We start from the raw sequence: 12,454 nt of genomic DNA, 5'->3' as shown, positions 1-12,454 counted from the left end.
TGGGTGTTTGTGTATCTGTGTCAGTTATTTAACCAGTTGGTAATGATGGCCCCCCCTCTCCTTCTCTCCCTCCCTCTTTCCCTCCTCCTCCTTCTCTCCCTCCCTCCCCCTCTCTCTTTCTTCCTCCCTCCCCCCTCCTCTTTCTCTTCCTCCCTCCCCCCCTCCCTCTCCTCTTTCTCTGTGGTTTATGTGCTTACATTTGTGAAGGTGCTCTCTCCCTTGTGGGTGTACAGATAAAAAGTCAACAATGGTGGCCTCTTGTATTACTTGCTATCTTATTTTCTGTGACAGAGTCTCTCGCAAGGCTGGCTGGCCAACAAGCTTTTGGGGTCCCTGTTTCTGACGCATTACAGCTGGGGTCACACGGACACTCATGCTCTGCTTTTCCACAGGTGGAAGTTGTGGATCTGAACTCATGTCCTTGTGCTTACACAGCAAGCACCTTACTCACTGAGCCTTGTCCCCAGACCCTTAGTAGGCTGCCTTCCTTCTTTCCTGCCTTCCTTCCTTCCTTCCTTCCTTCCTTCCTGCCTGCCTTCCTTCCTGCCTTCCTTCCTTCCTTCCTGCCTGCCTTCCTTCCTTCCTGCCTTCCTTCCTTCCTGCCTGCCTTCCTTCCTTCCTGCCTGCCTTCCTTCCTGCCTGCCTTCCTTCCTTCCTGCCTTCCTTCCTTCCTGCCTTCCTTCCTTCCTTTAAAGACAGATTTTCTCTGTGTATCCCTACAGTTCTGCAGACCAGGCTGGTCTCAGTTCAGAGATCCACCTGCATGTGAACTAAAGATATATATTAACCCCAGTCCTTTGGGTCATTTTCAATGTGTTACCATGGCTACATTCAATGTGCTACATTCAGTAAATTTTTTCCCCATCCAGATATGATGGAGTTTGGCTACAATCCCAGCACGCAGGAGGCTGAGGTAGGAGGACAGTAAGTTCTTTTGAGTTGGACTACAAAGACAACTTATGTCTAGAAAACAAAGCACTCCCCTCCCGAGGCCAGTGCAGTTTCCACTGGAATATTATTAACAAACTGTTGTCCTTTATGTTCTATCAAGAATGGATGAAAGCCACCTGACCGTTCCATTTGCTTGAACTACAAACATTCTCTACCACATATTTAAGAATTATATAGTTCATCTTTCTTTACAATGCCTCTTTCAACATGCATGCATGTCTGTATATTCCAGAAACTTGCTCTATTCATCACATTCTGTCTGTGAAGGAGAATTAACTGATACCTTTACAATGAAGATCGAGTTATCAAATACAGTAAGATGAAGTTGTGTATTATTTGTGGCTTGATAATTCCATGCCTCTTCATATATTATAAATATATTGTAAATAAGCTGAAGAATGAGGAGAATATCTAAAGTAGCATCATTTGTTGTAACCATTAAAATTATATGGTATTTACACCAATAAAGAGATGAGAGCTGAAGCCAGGTGGTGGTGGCGGCGGCGCACGCCTGTAATCCCAGCACTTGGGAGGCAGAGGCAGGCGGATTTCTGAGTTCAAGGCCAGCCTGGTCTACAGAGTGAGTTCCAGGACAGCCAGGGCCACACAGAGAAACCCTGTCTCGAAAAGAAAGAAAGAAAGAAAGAAAGAAAGAAAGAAAGAAAGAAAGAAAGAAAGAAAGAAAGAAAGAAAGAAAGCTGAGTTAAAAGCCTGTTAGTTCACTCAACAAGGTAACTTTATTTTCTGAATGATATTTCTGATCCTACAACTAAACTGCCAGTTCTTTAGAAACCTCTTTCTATCTGTGCCATTCTCCCTAGCTAATCTGCCTTTCTCTTGGGCTTCCCCACACCTAAGAGGGTTCCTTGGCTCTCTTTCCTAGAATACTGTTTCAGTCCTGACAGTTGTTTCTATTGTTCCTTCAAGCTCAAAGAGAAAATCCCTATCCAAGCCAAAAAGGAGAAGGCAAGCTCTATCAAAGGTCCAACTGCTTCTAAGTCAAGTCAGTAGGGCTGAACCATTTCACCTTTACAGAGGCAGCTCCAGGTCACCCAGCTGACTTTGCCTTGGGTCACAGAGCAAAGACCTCTCTTAAGCAGCTTGCCTTACAATAGGCAGGAACTTTTCATTCTTTAGCATTCTTATCTATGGAGGCTTTTAAAGGCACACCAAAACTCCATCTCTTCAGGACACACCTAACTAACATCTGACAAACACAGCATCTATGTAAGCTTTTATATTTTTTTTAAAGATTTTATTTATTTTAATATTATATGATGAGTACTCTGTACTCTATAGCTGTCTTCAGACACACCAGAAGAGGGCATTAGATCTCATTATGGATGGTTGTGAGCCACCACGTGGTTGCTGGGATTTGAACTCAGAACCTTCCGAAGAGCAGTCAGTGCTCTTAACCGATGAGCCATCTCTCCAGCCCCCTTATATTTTGTTAATAATTAGGTTCTCTATGTACAACAATCTAATATCCTGTAACAGTAACAGTTTTATTTTGTTGTTTTTTTGTATTTTGTTTTTTTCCAAGACAGGGTTTCTCTGTATAGCCCTGGCTGTCCTGGAACTTACTCTGTAGACCAGACTGGCCTCGAACTCAGAAATCTGCCTGCCTCTGCCTCCCAGAGTGCTGGGATTACAGGTGTGTGCCACCACCGCCCGGCTAACAGTAACAGAACAGAAAAGTTGCAACTATCAACAGAAAAGTGACTATCAACAGAAAAATCCATAAACTGTCACACAAGCCCAGTGAAGGATTCATCAAAGAGATAAAGAATAAACTAGAGCCCCAGGGAAAATCATCCATTTGCAGGAGACTAGGTTCTGGCCTCTTGCCAGGGAAACAAAGTATCTAGTAGATTCCTCCCATAGATTATGGACAGAGACCTGAGAGGCTTGGGAAGCAGCCACTGTGGGAACTTGGTGCCTGTAGTTTCAATGTCTGCAATGTTTTCTTAAGTTACACAGTGAGAAGGGGGGTGCTCGATAGTTGTTTCCTACCACCCCCTCTCCTCCATCAACCCCCCCCCCCCCCACGAGTTTACCTTGTATTCCCAGAGATTCTGTGGTGGCTTCACACCCAGGGCTCTCACACGCTCTAGCTCCGTGAGGATGACTCTTCTGTGGCTACTGTTTTCTATGGTGTAAGGTGTCCTGGAAAATTCTTCTTCTGTCAAAGTTAAAAGCAACCTGAAGGGACGAGGGATGGAAATGACTTGAGATTACACACAGGAAGAAGCAGACAATGAGTTCTTACACCCTGAGTTTTGCCTTACTGCACAGGTATGAAGGCTTGTTTGGTACAGCTGAATATTAAATGCAGACAGCCGTGCTGATAACTGCCAAGAGCAGTTTGCTTACGACTAGCCCATTTCCGGTTGGAAATATTTTCACAAACCATCATTATTTAACTCTGCACAGAGTGACTTCATGTCCATTTTGTGGATCAAAACCTGGCTTCAGAAATAAAATGACTTGCTTTAGGTACCTCAGGCTATTTGTTCTTAAGCCTCCAATCCATTACAGATTCCTACTGTCATACTGCTTTATTTCTAAAAGGGTGTATGGAGGAGAAATCTAGAAGGGGCTCCAGCTGAACACTATTATGACATTAAACGTGGCGGCTTCAGCTGGGTTCACTACTGCGCATCTGCAATACTAGTTCCCTGAAAGGCTGAGACAGAAGACTGCTCAGACAAAGGCCAGCTTGGCCAACACATCAAGATCTCAATTTCAAAAAAGCCAAAAAGTGTGGTTGTACTGATATACTGATTCAATTTAATAAGAATTATAAACCCCTTATTTATTTTAGGGGCTGGAGATGGCTCAGCAATTAAGAGGTCACTCTTTTAGCAGACCTGGGTTCAATTCCCAAACTGCTATGGTGGCTACATTGGTCTGTAACTTCAAGTCCAGGAAACCTGAAGGCTTTCTTGTCAGCTCCATATGTGCCAGGCATAATCATGTTGTAGAGACAAAAAATGGAGGCAAAGAACACACACACATAAAAAAAACTTTTTAAAAAATTGTTATCTATAAAAGAAAGAAAACAGAAAACAAAATGGAATGAAAACAAAACAAACACCCAACAATCTATTTCCATAACAACTCACTGTTAAAAATGTCCATGTATGGTAGGAGACATAGTTCAGTGGTAGAGAATTAAAAAAGCTAAGTTCATTCCTATAATTATAGCACATGGGAGAATTGAACACTCAAGATCAGACTGGGATACACTGTTAAATCTGTCTCAAATAAACCAATAAAACAAAATAAAAAGCCCTAAGCTCCCAACAACATATTTACACACCTGTATAAACTAAACAAACACTAGCTGGGGAGGATGTCAATGGTGGCGGAGCAGCTGGCATGCTCAGAGCCGGTGTAATCCCCGGCACACCAAGACAACAGCTTCGGATTTGGGAAGATGTGTAATAACATTTTTTTTGAGAGAGAGAGAGAGAGAGAGAGAGAGAGAGAGAGAGAGAGAGGGTGTCCTGTATAACTCAGGTTGACCTTGAACTCTGACCCTCCTACCTCCATCTTCTAAGTGCTGGAGTAACTGGGTACCACCAAGTTCGGTTGTGTCTATTATGATATAAACAGCAATAATTTGTGAAGAGTAGCAGCATAAAGACACTGTCCTATCTCATTCCTACTATGACAGGCTTTTTGTTTTGTTTTTTGAGACCGGTTTCACTGTGTTGTCCTGGATCTCAGTGTAGACCAGCTGGCCTTGAACTCAGATCTGCCTGCTTCTGCCTTTTGAATGCTGGGATTAAAGGTGTGCACTACTGCTGCCCAGCTGGTCTTTAAAATAATAAATGTTACTTTCTTTTTTAAAAAAGACTTTAAAAAAATTAAAAAAGACTTTATTTATTTTATGTATATGAGCACATTATGTAGCCAGAAGATGGCATTGGATCCCATTACAGATGGTTGTGAGCCACCATGTGGTTGCTGGGAAGTGAACTCAGGACCTCTAGATGAGCAGTCAGTGCTCTTAACCTCTGAGCCTTCTCTCCAGCCCTGAATGTTACTTTCACAATGAGGAATAAGATAGAAATTAAACTATTAACAACATTTTTGAAAAGTAAACACAGACAGACCCTGGGATGTGGCCATTCCTCCCGAAGAGAGTTCCCACAATACACATCTACACAAAACCCTGTGCAGGGATACACAATACACATCTACACACAACCCTGTGCAGGAATACACAATACACATCTACACAAAACCCTGTGCAGGGATACACAATACACATCTACACAAAACCCTGTGCAGGGATACACAATACACATCTACACACAACCCTGTGCAGGAATACACAATACACATCTACACAAAACCCTGTGCAGGAATACACAATACACATCTACACAAACCCCTGTGCAGGGATACACAATACACATCTACACAAAACCCTGTGCAGGAATACACAATACACATCTACACAAAACCCTGTGCATGGATACACAATACACATCTACACAAAACCCTGTGCAGGGATACACAATACACATCTACACAAAACCCTGTGCAGGGATACACAATACACATCTACACAAACCCCTGTGCAGGGATACACAATACACATCTACACAAAACCCTGTGCAGGGATACACAATACACATCTACACAAAACCCTGTGCAGGAATACACAATACACATCTACACAAAACCCTGTGCAGGAATACACAATACACATCTACACAAAACCCTGTGCAGGAATACATAATACACATCTACACAAAACCCTGTGCAGGAATACACAATACACATCTACACAAAACCCTGTGCAGGAATACACAATACACATCTACACAAAACCCTGTGCAGGGATACACAATACACATCTACACAAAACCCTGTGCAGGAATACACAATACACATCTACACAAAACCCTGTGCAGGGATACACAATACACATCTACACAAAACCCTGTGCAGGAATACACAATATACATCTACACAAAACCCTGTGCAGGGATACACAATACACATCTACACAAAACCCTGTGCAGGGATACACAATACACATCTACACAAACCCCTGTGCAGGGATACACAATACACATCTACACAAAACCCTGTGCAGGAATGATTTTAGCAGCACTCTTCAAAAGCTACAAATGAAATCAACTCAATGCCGGCCAAGAACTGACAATTTGATCTACCTATATAGGGAGTTTTTCAGAGACAAAATAAAGCACAAATGATGCTCCAACATGTGTGAGCCTTGAGTCAGACTGAATGAGAGCTGCATACAAGGGTTCCATGGTGTATGATTACATAATATGCAAGAACCACAGGCAAACCCATTTTTGGATAAAGATAATAAAATCTGCTGAAGGAGAAGGAGTGAGGGTGGGTTAGGAAGGAAAAGTTTTCTTTTGAGAGTCAGGAAATGACTAAAAATGGTTGTACATATCTGTGAAGACATTTATAAACCCATGTTTATTCAGTTTTATAAGAAAGCATTTGTGGCAGGTAGAATGTATCTCAATGAAGCCATCTACAAATACGTCTGGTGTGGACAGAATTTCTTTAAGTCCACCTGCGGCCTGGAACTTGCCAAGTTGGCCTCTAAGATGAAGAGCCTGCACCACCACGCCTACCCTGGTATGCCAGATTTTTTCCCTCACCTTCCATTTACTCTTTCAGATAAGAACCTGTCTCTGTACAGGGAGGCCCAAGGGCCTAGCTGTTCTAACCAGAGGACAACTTCTTCCGTCGTCCATTTGTCTACAGCCTTGTGCACCAGGAGTCCGTGCTCAGATTCTCTGCTACGCCAATGATACACAAGCAGGATGACCTGGAAGGAGACGGGAGGTCAGAATGGAAAGGTTAGTTTTGGAGGATGTGAGGACAGGGCAGGGCAAGGAAGAGGCTGAGTCTGAGAAGTGACACTAAGTCTATTCAAGAAAGAAGGCAGCCTGTGTCACAGAGAAGTGAGGACATGTCTCCAGGCTCACTTCTGCTCATGGCTTGCAAAGGTCTGGAAAGGGCACATGGCAAACAGTCTAGGAGCGATTGTGTCCCTGACCTCACCAACTCATTTGCCTTTTCTAGGGGAAAACATTAAGATCTTCAGAAGACTGGACTGAAGCAGTCTTTGTACTGGCGGTGACTTGTGTCCTCTTAAGAGTCTGGCAACAGTGCAGACATGGTTTCTGTCTTGTTCTGCCCCTTTCCTGAACCCTAAAATGGGGTCATCATGAGGCCACTGGACAGGTCCGGAAGAGGGTTTAATAAGAACAAAGCTATACCCAGCCAACAACTATTATATAGTCTCTGTTACACCACACAACACAAATCTAATGGCTACAATGAGTTAGATATGGTCACACCATCAACTGTTTTAGGTGATGTCAGAAGAACTGACTTCAGAGGCAACTGGGGTTGAAGTAGGGTGCAGATTAAACAGACACACTTACTGCCACACCAGTCAAAGCGGTGAGTACGCCGGAGAAGAATCCCCCTCCTCTCTGCTGGTTCACGCGCCCTGTGCTGGGACCTAAGGGACTCTGATCATTCCCATATTTCTGAAAGGCTGCAAGACTTTGGACTGCATCATTATTCTGCTGAATGTCTTCAACTCGCATTCTAATGGCATCAGGAAATAACTTTTCAATGGCATCCCTGTGGAGAAGAGAGAAATCACAGGGCAGGTGTTTGACAAGGTAGAACATTCAGGGAGTTCACCCACTAATTCAGACATTTCATAATCCAGAGGTGCCCAGAAGAGTAACCAAGAGTTCTGCTTTATAGTCTTTTTCCCAGAAAGTACTGGGGACTAAACCTAAGACCGCATAAATGGCAGCAAAATGTTTTACCACCCACCCTTTGATATTGCCAGGTGTGGCACGCATGTCTTTAATCATAGCACTCCAAGGGCAGAACTCTGTGAGTTCCAGGCTAGCATGATCTACATAGACAGTTCCAGGTAGTCTGGGTGACACAGTGAGACTGACTTAATAAAAGTACTTACAATGAGTATTTCACATATGTATGCAATGTGTGAGTATAGCTGTTAGATGACAGCTTTCAGGAGTCTGTTCTCCCTCCTATTATCAAACTCTGGTCATCATGCTTGAGTGACAAGTACTATGACCTGCTGAACTAGAATATTGAAATCTTACAGTAGAATACAACATATTTTTATAAACAGACCGACTGACACAGTCAGTGTCAAGTTAGATAACTGGATGACAACAGTGATTTCCAATGCACACTGATAATATACCACTGATGTGAGAAAATATTAGCACTTTTCTATGAGCACATATATTGAAAAGTATTTCCTTTTTATTTTTTGAAAGAGGGTCTCATGTAGCCCAGGCTAACCCTGAGTCCCTCAGATAGCTGAGGATGACTGAGCTCTGAGCTCCTGACTACTCTTCCTGCATCAGCAGAACCTTCTTCAAAAGGCATTCTTTATGCTACAGATTCACTTGCTTTATGTGTGGGTGTGTGCTAACTACAGGCATGCGTGACTTATTTCCAGAGTGGGCATGTGCCTGAGTGTATGTATGAGCATATCTCTGGAGCTAGACTCACAGGCATTTGTGAGCTGTCATGTAAGTGCTGGGAATTGAACCCAGATCCTCTGTAGGAGTAGTCTATGCTTAGTTCCTGAGTTCTCTCTCCAGACTTCTTCAAAAGTTTTAAAAATCTGAATGAAATCACAACTAAGTCCTAACTGAAATTACTCTAGAGAAAAAGGAAAGATTCTAAGGTGGGAGAGAAGAGATAGCTTGATTACTAATTTTGACTCTTAATAAAATAATATAAACAATAAACTAGATGTGGCTGTCAATGCCAGTACCCCAGCATTCAGGAAGCCAAACAGGGTGAATATGGTGGTTGGAAGTTAGCCTGGGCTAAAGAATGAGAGCCTGTTTAAAAAACACAATGAAAACGAAAAGTATATGGATGTATATATGTACATGGCTTACATTATTATTGTAAAAATTCATTTACAGAAATAGAAAAATATAAAGTCCAGTTGGAAGAGTATTCTATACAGTTAATTTTTGAAAGAAGTGTTATTTCCTTCTTTTATAATGGTAATTTATATCATTTCCACTTTTCCCTCCCCTCCAATTCTTCCCTGGAAGGTTGATGACTTCTTCTTTATTAGAGTTTTATATATAAAATCCACTGAGCCCATGTAGTTTTGCTCAAATATACGTGTCCTGGGCCGAGCACTTGGAGCTGGATGAACCTGCCCCTGGGGAGCACTGACCCCCGCCCCCTCAGCTGCCGGCCTGCAGCTCTTGGTTTAGGGTAATGCTTGAAAGTTGCCATGCCAACTGTCAACAGGTGGCGTGTTTATTCAGGTCTTATTTACACAAACATTATTCAGGTTTCATGGTTGTAGCTTCCTTGTGTTTCAAAAATACCTCATTATCAAGCATCCTGGTCTTTCATCTCTGGCTCTTAATGATCTTTCCATGATTTACCTTGAGCCTTAGGTACAGTTTTATGTTATAATCAACTGAGGCCAGATGCCAACAGTCCCAGGACAACTTACCCTCTGCACAAGTCCACCAGTTTTGAACCCCTGTAGTGGCTTGTTGCTATGAAAAGAAGCGTCCTTTTTCATTTCTTTTTTTCTTTATTTTTGTCCCCACCCCCACCCCCCACAGGGTTTCTCTGTGTAGCCCTGGCTGTCCTGAAAGTCACTCTGTAGATCAGGCTGGTCTGGTCTACGAGCTCTGAGAACCAAGCTAAGCATGGGGGAGTCTGGGACTAGCTCTAAAAATATTTCTAGTACATTACTTTTTTGTGTGTAAGTGTTTATGAATGTGTTGACTTTGAGGAAATCGTCCTTTTGTTTTTCCATGGAACATGCTGGAAGTTGGAGGACAACTTTGCAAACTGTGGAAGGAGCAGATTAGACTTCAGTTGCCAGGTCTGGCACGGTATTAAACTACAGAGCCATCTTGCTGGCCTCATAAGGGTCTTTTGGTAAAGTAGAACATATAATTATGAGCAATGATGGGTTAATGGGTTCATGGACCTTTTGGGTATTCTAGTGATCTGAGCTAGGTTTTATGCACATTGTTAAGGAAACAATGAAAAATATGAGCCTCAAAGGCACTGGGTGTGGTAGCATAAGACTTTAATCCCATCAGAGGCAGGCCGATATATAGTGAGACATTGTTTCAAAGAATGTTGCAAGATATTTCCTATCCATTCACACTGAGGCAGTGAGAGGCCAGTGATTGGAGGGGAGAGGAGGAGGAGGAGCTAAGGGGAGAGAGAGGAGATCAGGGAGGCTCAGTGGACCCCTTGAGCAGAGAGGGAAAGACACAGATATCCAGATGGCTTCAGATGTATTTCTGGTGTTTTGGAGAGATTAGAAATATTGGGATAAGACTTTATCATTGCAAATTGGCATTGTGTAACTGGGAGTTTTATATACATAAAAATATTTGGTCAACTAAGTTTAAGAGTCATGCTTTACCAGGTATTTGGGTGCAGAGCGGGAGCACGGGACTCCCACCGTTTACAGAGTCTAAGGCGGAAAGGAAACAGAGCTGGGATGATGCTGTGAAAGCAAGCTAGAAGAGATTGGCTCAACAGCGACAGTGAGAGCTGCCCTGAGACCGGCTGGGACTTGGTGCAGAGGCCTGGCGGGATGGTACAAATTTATAATTATTTAATACTACAAAAGAACAATCAAAGGAACAAACCAATCCCTACACACACACACACACACACACACACACACACAGCACCACCACCACCACCACCACTACCAACCAAAAACTAGGAGGCGCTGAAGAGATTCTGTGTTAAAGAGTGCTGCTGCTCTTGCAGAGGACCCGAGTGGGATTCCTAGAACCCACAAGATGGCTCACAACCAGAACTGAGTTCCAGGGCACCCAATACCTTCTTCTAACTTTCTCAGGCAGCAGGCACAAATAAGACACACATACATACATGCAGGTACAAATCATACATACAAACAAAAAGAAACCAAAACCAAGTCAAACAAAAGCTGGAAAGGCCCTGCTGCATGTAGGTACGGAAGAACCGCCCACCTGGAAGGGCTTGTGGCTGCTCGTGAAGGGAACTCTGCCAGGTGATGACAGCCCGGGTTTTACTTACAGATTATGAAAACTAGCATCAGTTACTTCTAGTTGTATAGTTTTATCATTTTATTCATAAGTATAAATCAGAAAGAAGTGTTCTAGGATAGAGGATTACAAGCAATGGTTATAACCAGAATGTATTTGTTTCTTCCCATGGACCATAGCAATCAGCTAGGCGTGCTGGCCTGTGCCTGTAATCCCAGCATTCAGGAGGGGCTGTGGCAAGAGGCAGTGAGCTTGAAGCCAACCTGAGTTGAGTGATACTCAGTCTTAAAATACTAAAAAACAAGGTGGGTTCAGGGACAATAGGAAAGGTAATGGGAGTGGAACTCAGGAGGCAGGCAGAATTTAAGGCCAGCCTAATCTACACAGCAGGTCCATGCCAGCCAGACATAGTGTAGTGAGACCTTGCCTAAAAAATAAATAAAACAGAAGGACAGATGACAACCATTTGTAAGAAAGGAATCTAGTTTTTTGGTTCCAAGCTCCTAGAAAGATCTGCCTCAAGTCTGCTTCTTTATAGACAGCAGTTCCCACAGAGAAGCCACACAGCACATCCCTGCCATCAATAGGACCCAGTGTTACCTGAGGAGAATGTTGACTTTGGGAAAACCTTCCCATTTTTCTCTGCATTCTGGACACTCTGTCTTCTTTGAAGACATCCACCATAATGCCAGGCAGTGCCGGCAGAAGCTGTGGCCACAGTTCAAGGTGGTGGGGTTAACCAGGGTGTCGTAGCAGCAGTGGCAGGAGAACTCACTCACGGAAATCTGAGGGCCGCTGCCTCTGACAGGATGATCCTCCTCCCGCTCTCTCATGCTCAGGGCAGTTTTCTGAGGCTCCTCCATCTCAGCAAATTCTGGGATCCACACACTTAGACAGGTTTAGACTCAGGATACTGCTGAAATGCATTATAGTCTGTGGGAGATGGGGAAGAGCAACAGAACAGGATGAACAGTTGTTGTGTAAGATTACTGTTATGCTATTCAAGTCTTCTCTCTCGCTTTTTCTTTTTTTAAGGGGTGGGTTGTTAATCCGGGGAAATGTTAAAAAAGGTTGACCTGCAAACTCTCTGTGGCGGTGCTGGACCTCGCTCACGTGCTCCTGCCGCCAACTCTCCCAACCCTGCCAGGCCTAAGCACCATGTTCTGGTGGGCGGGGTCGGGTGGGGGTCATATATAGTCCACGCTGACCTCAGACTCTAGATCCTCCTGCTTCAAGCTTCTAGAAGCCAAGAGCAGAGGTGTGTGCTACCATAGATTGTTTCTGTGAAGCTGTGAACCCAGGGCTTCATACATGCTAGACAGAACTCTATCAGCTGAGCTATATCTCAAAACGATAAAATAAAAAACAGCACCCATACCCACAAAAGGTAGGGGGCAAAG

General features: G+C 43.4%; 1 protein-coding gene across 1 annotated transcript in view; it reads right to left on the bottom strand.

Annotated features, from left to right (window-relative positions):
* Nucleotides 1-12,454, bottom strand: part of Bfar (bifunctional apoptosis regulator) — a 39,352-nt gene that overhangs the window by 13,795 nt on the left and 13,103 nt on the right. The window contains exons 2-5 of the mRNA XM_052197897.1: nt 11,655-11,987; nt 7,404-7,608; nt 6,612-6,781; nt 3,009-3,153 (exon numbers count right to left, since the gene is read on the bottom strand). Of these exons, the coding sequence (XP_052053857.1) occupies nt 3,009-3,153; nt 6,612-6,781; nt 7,404-7,608; nt 11,655-11,917 (783 nt within the window). The 5' untranslated portion in view covers nt 11,918-11,987. The remainder of the gene's footprint in view (nt 1-3,008; nt 3,154-6,611; nt 6,782-7,403; nt 7,609-11,654; nt 11,988-12,454) is intronic.

Source organism: Apodemus sylvaticus, chromosome 10 (assembly GCF_947179515.1).
Source record: "Apodemus sylvaticus chromosome 10, mApoSyl1.1, whole genome shotgun sequence".
In the NCBI taxonomy this organism is placed as follows: Eukaryota; Metazoa; Chordata; class Mammalia; order Rodentia; family Muridae; genus Apodemus; species Apodemus sylvaticus.
This window is presented reverse-complemented; position numbering and strand designations above follow the sequence as displayed.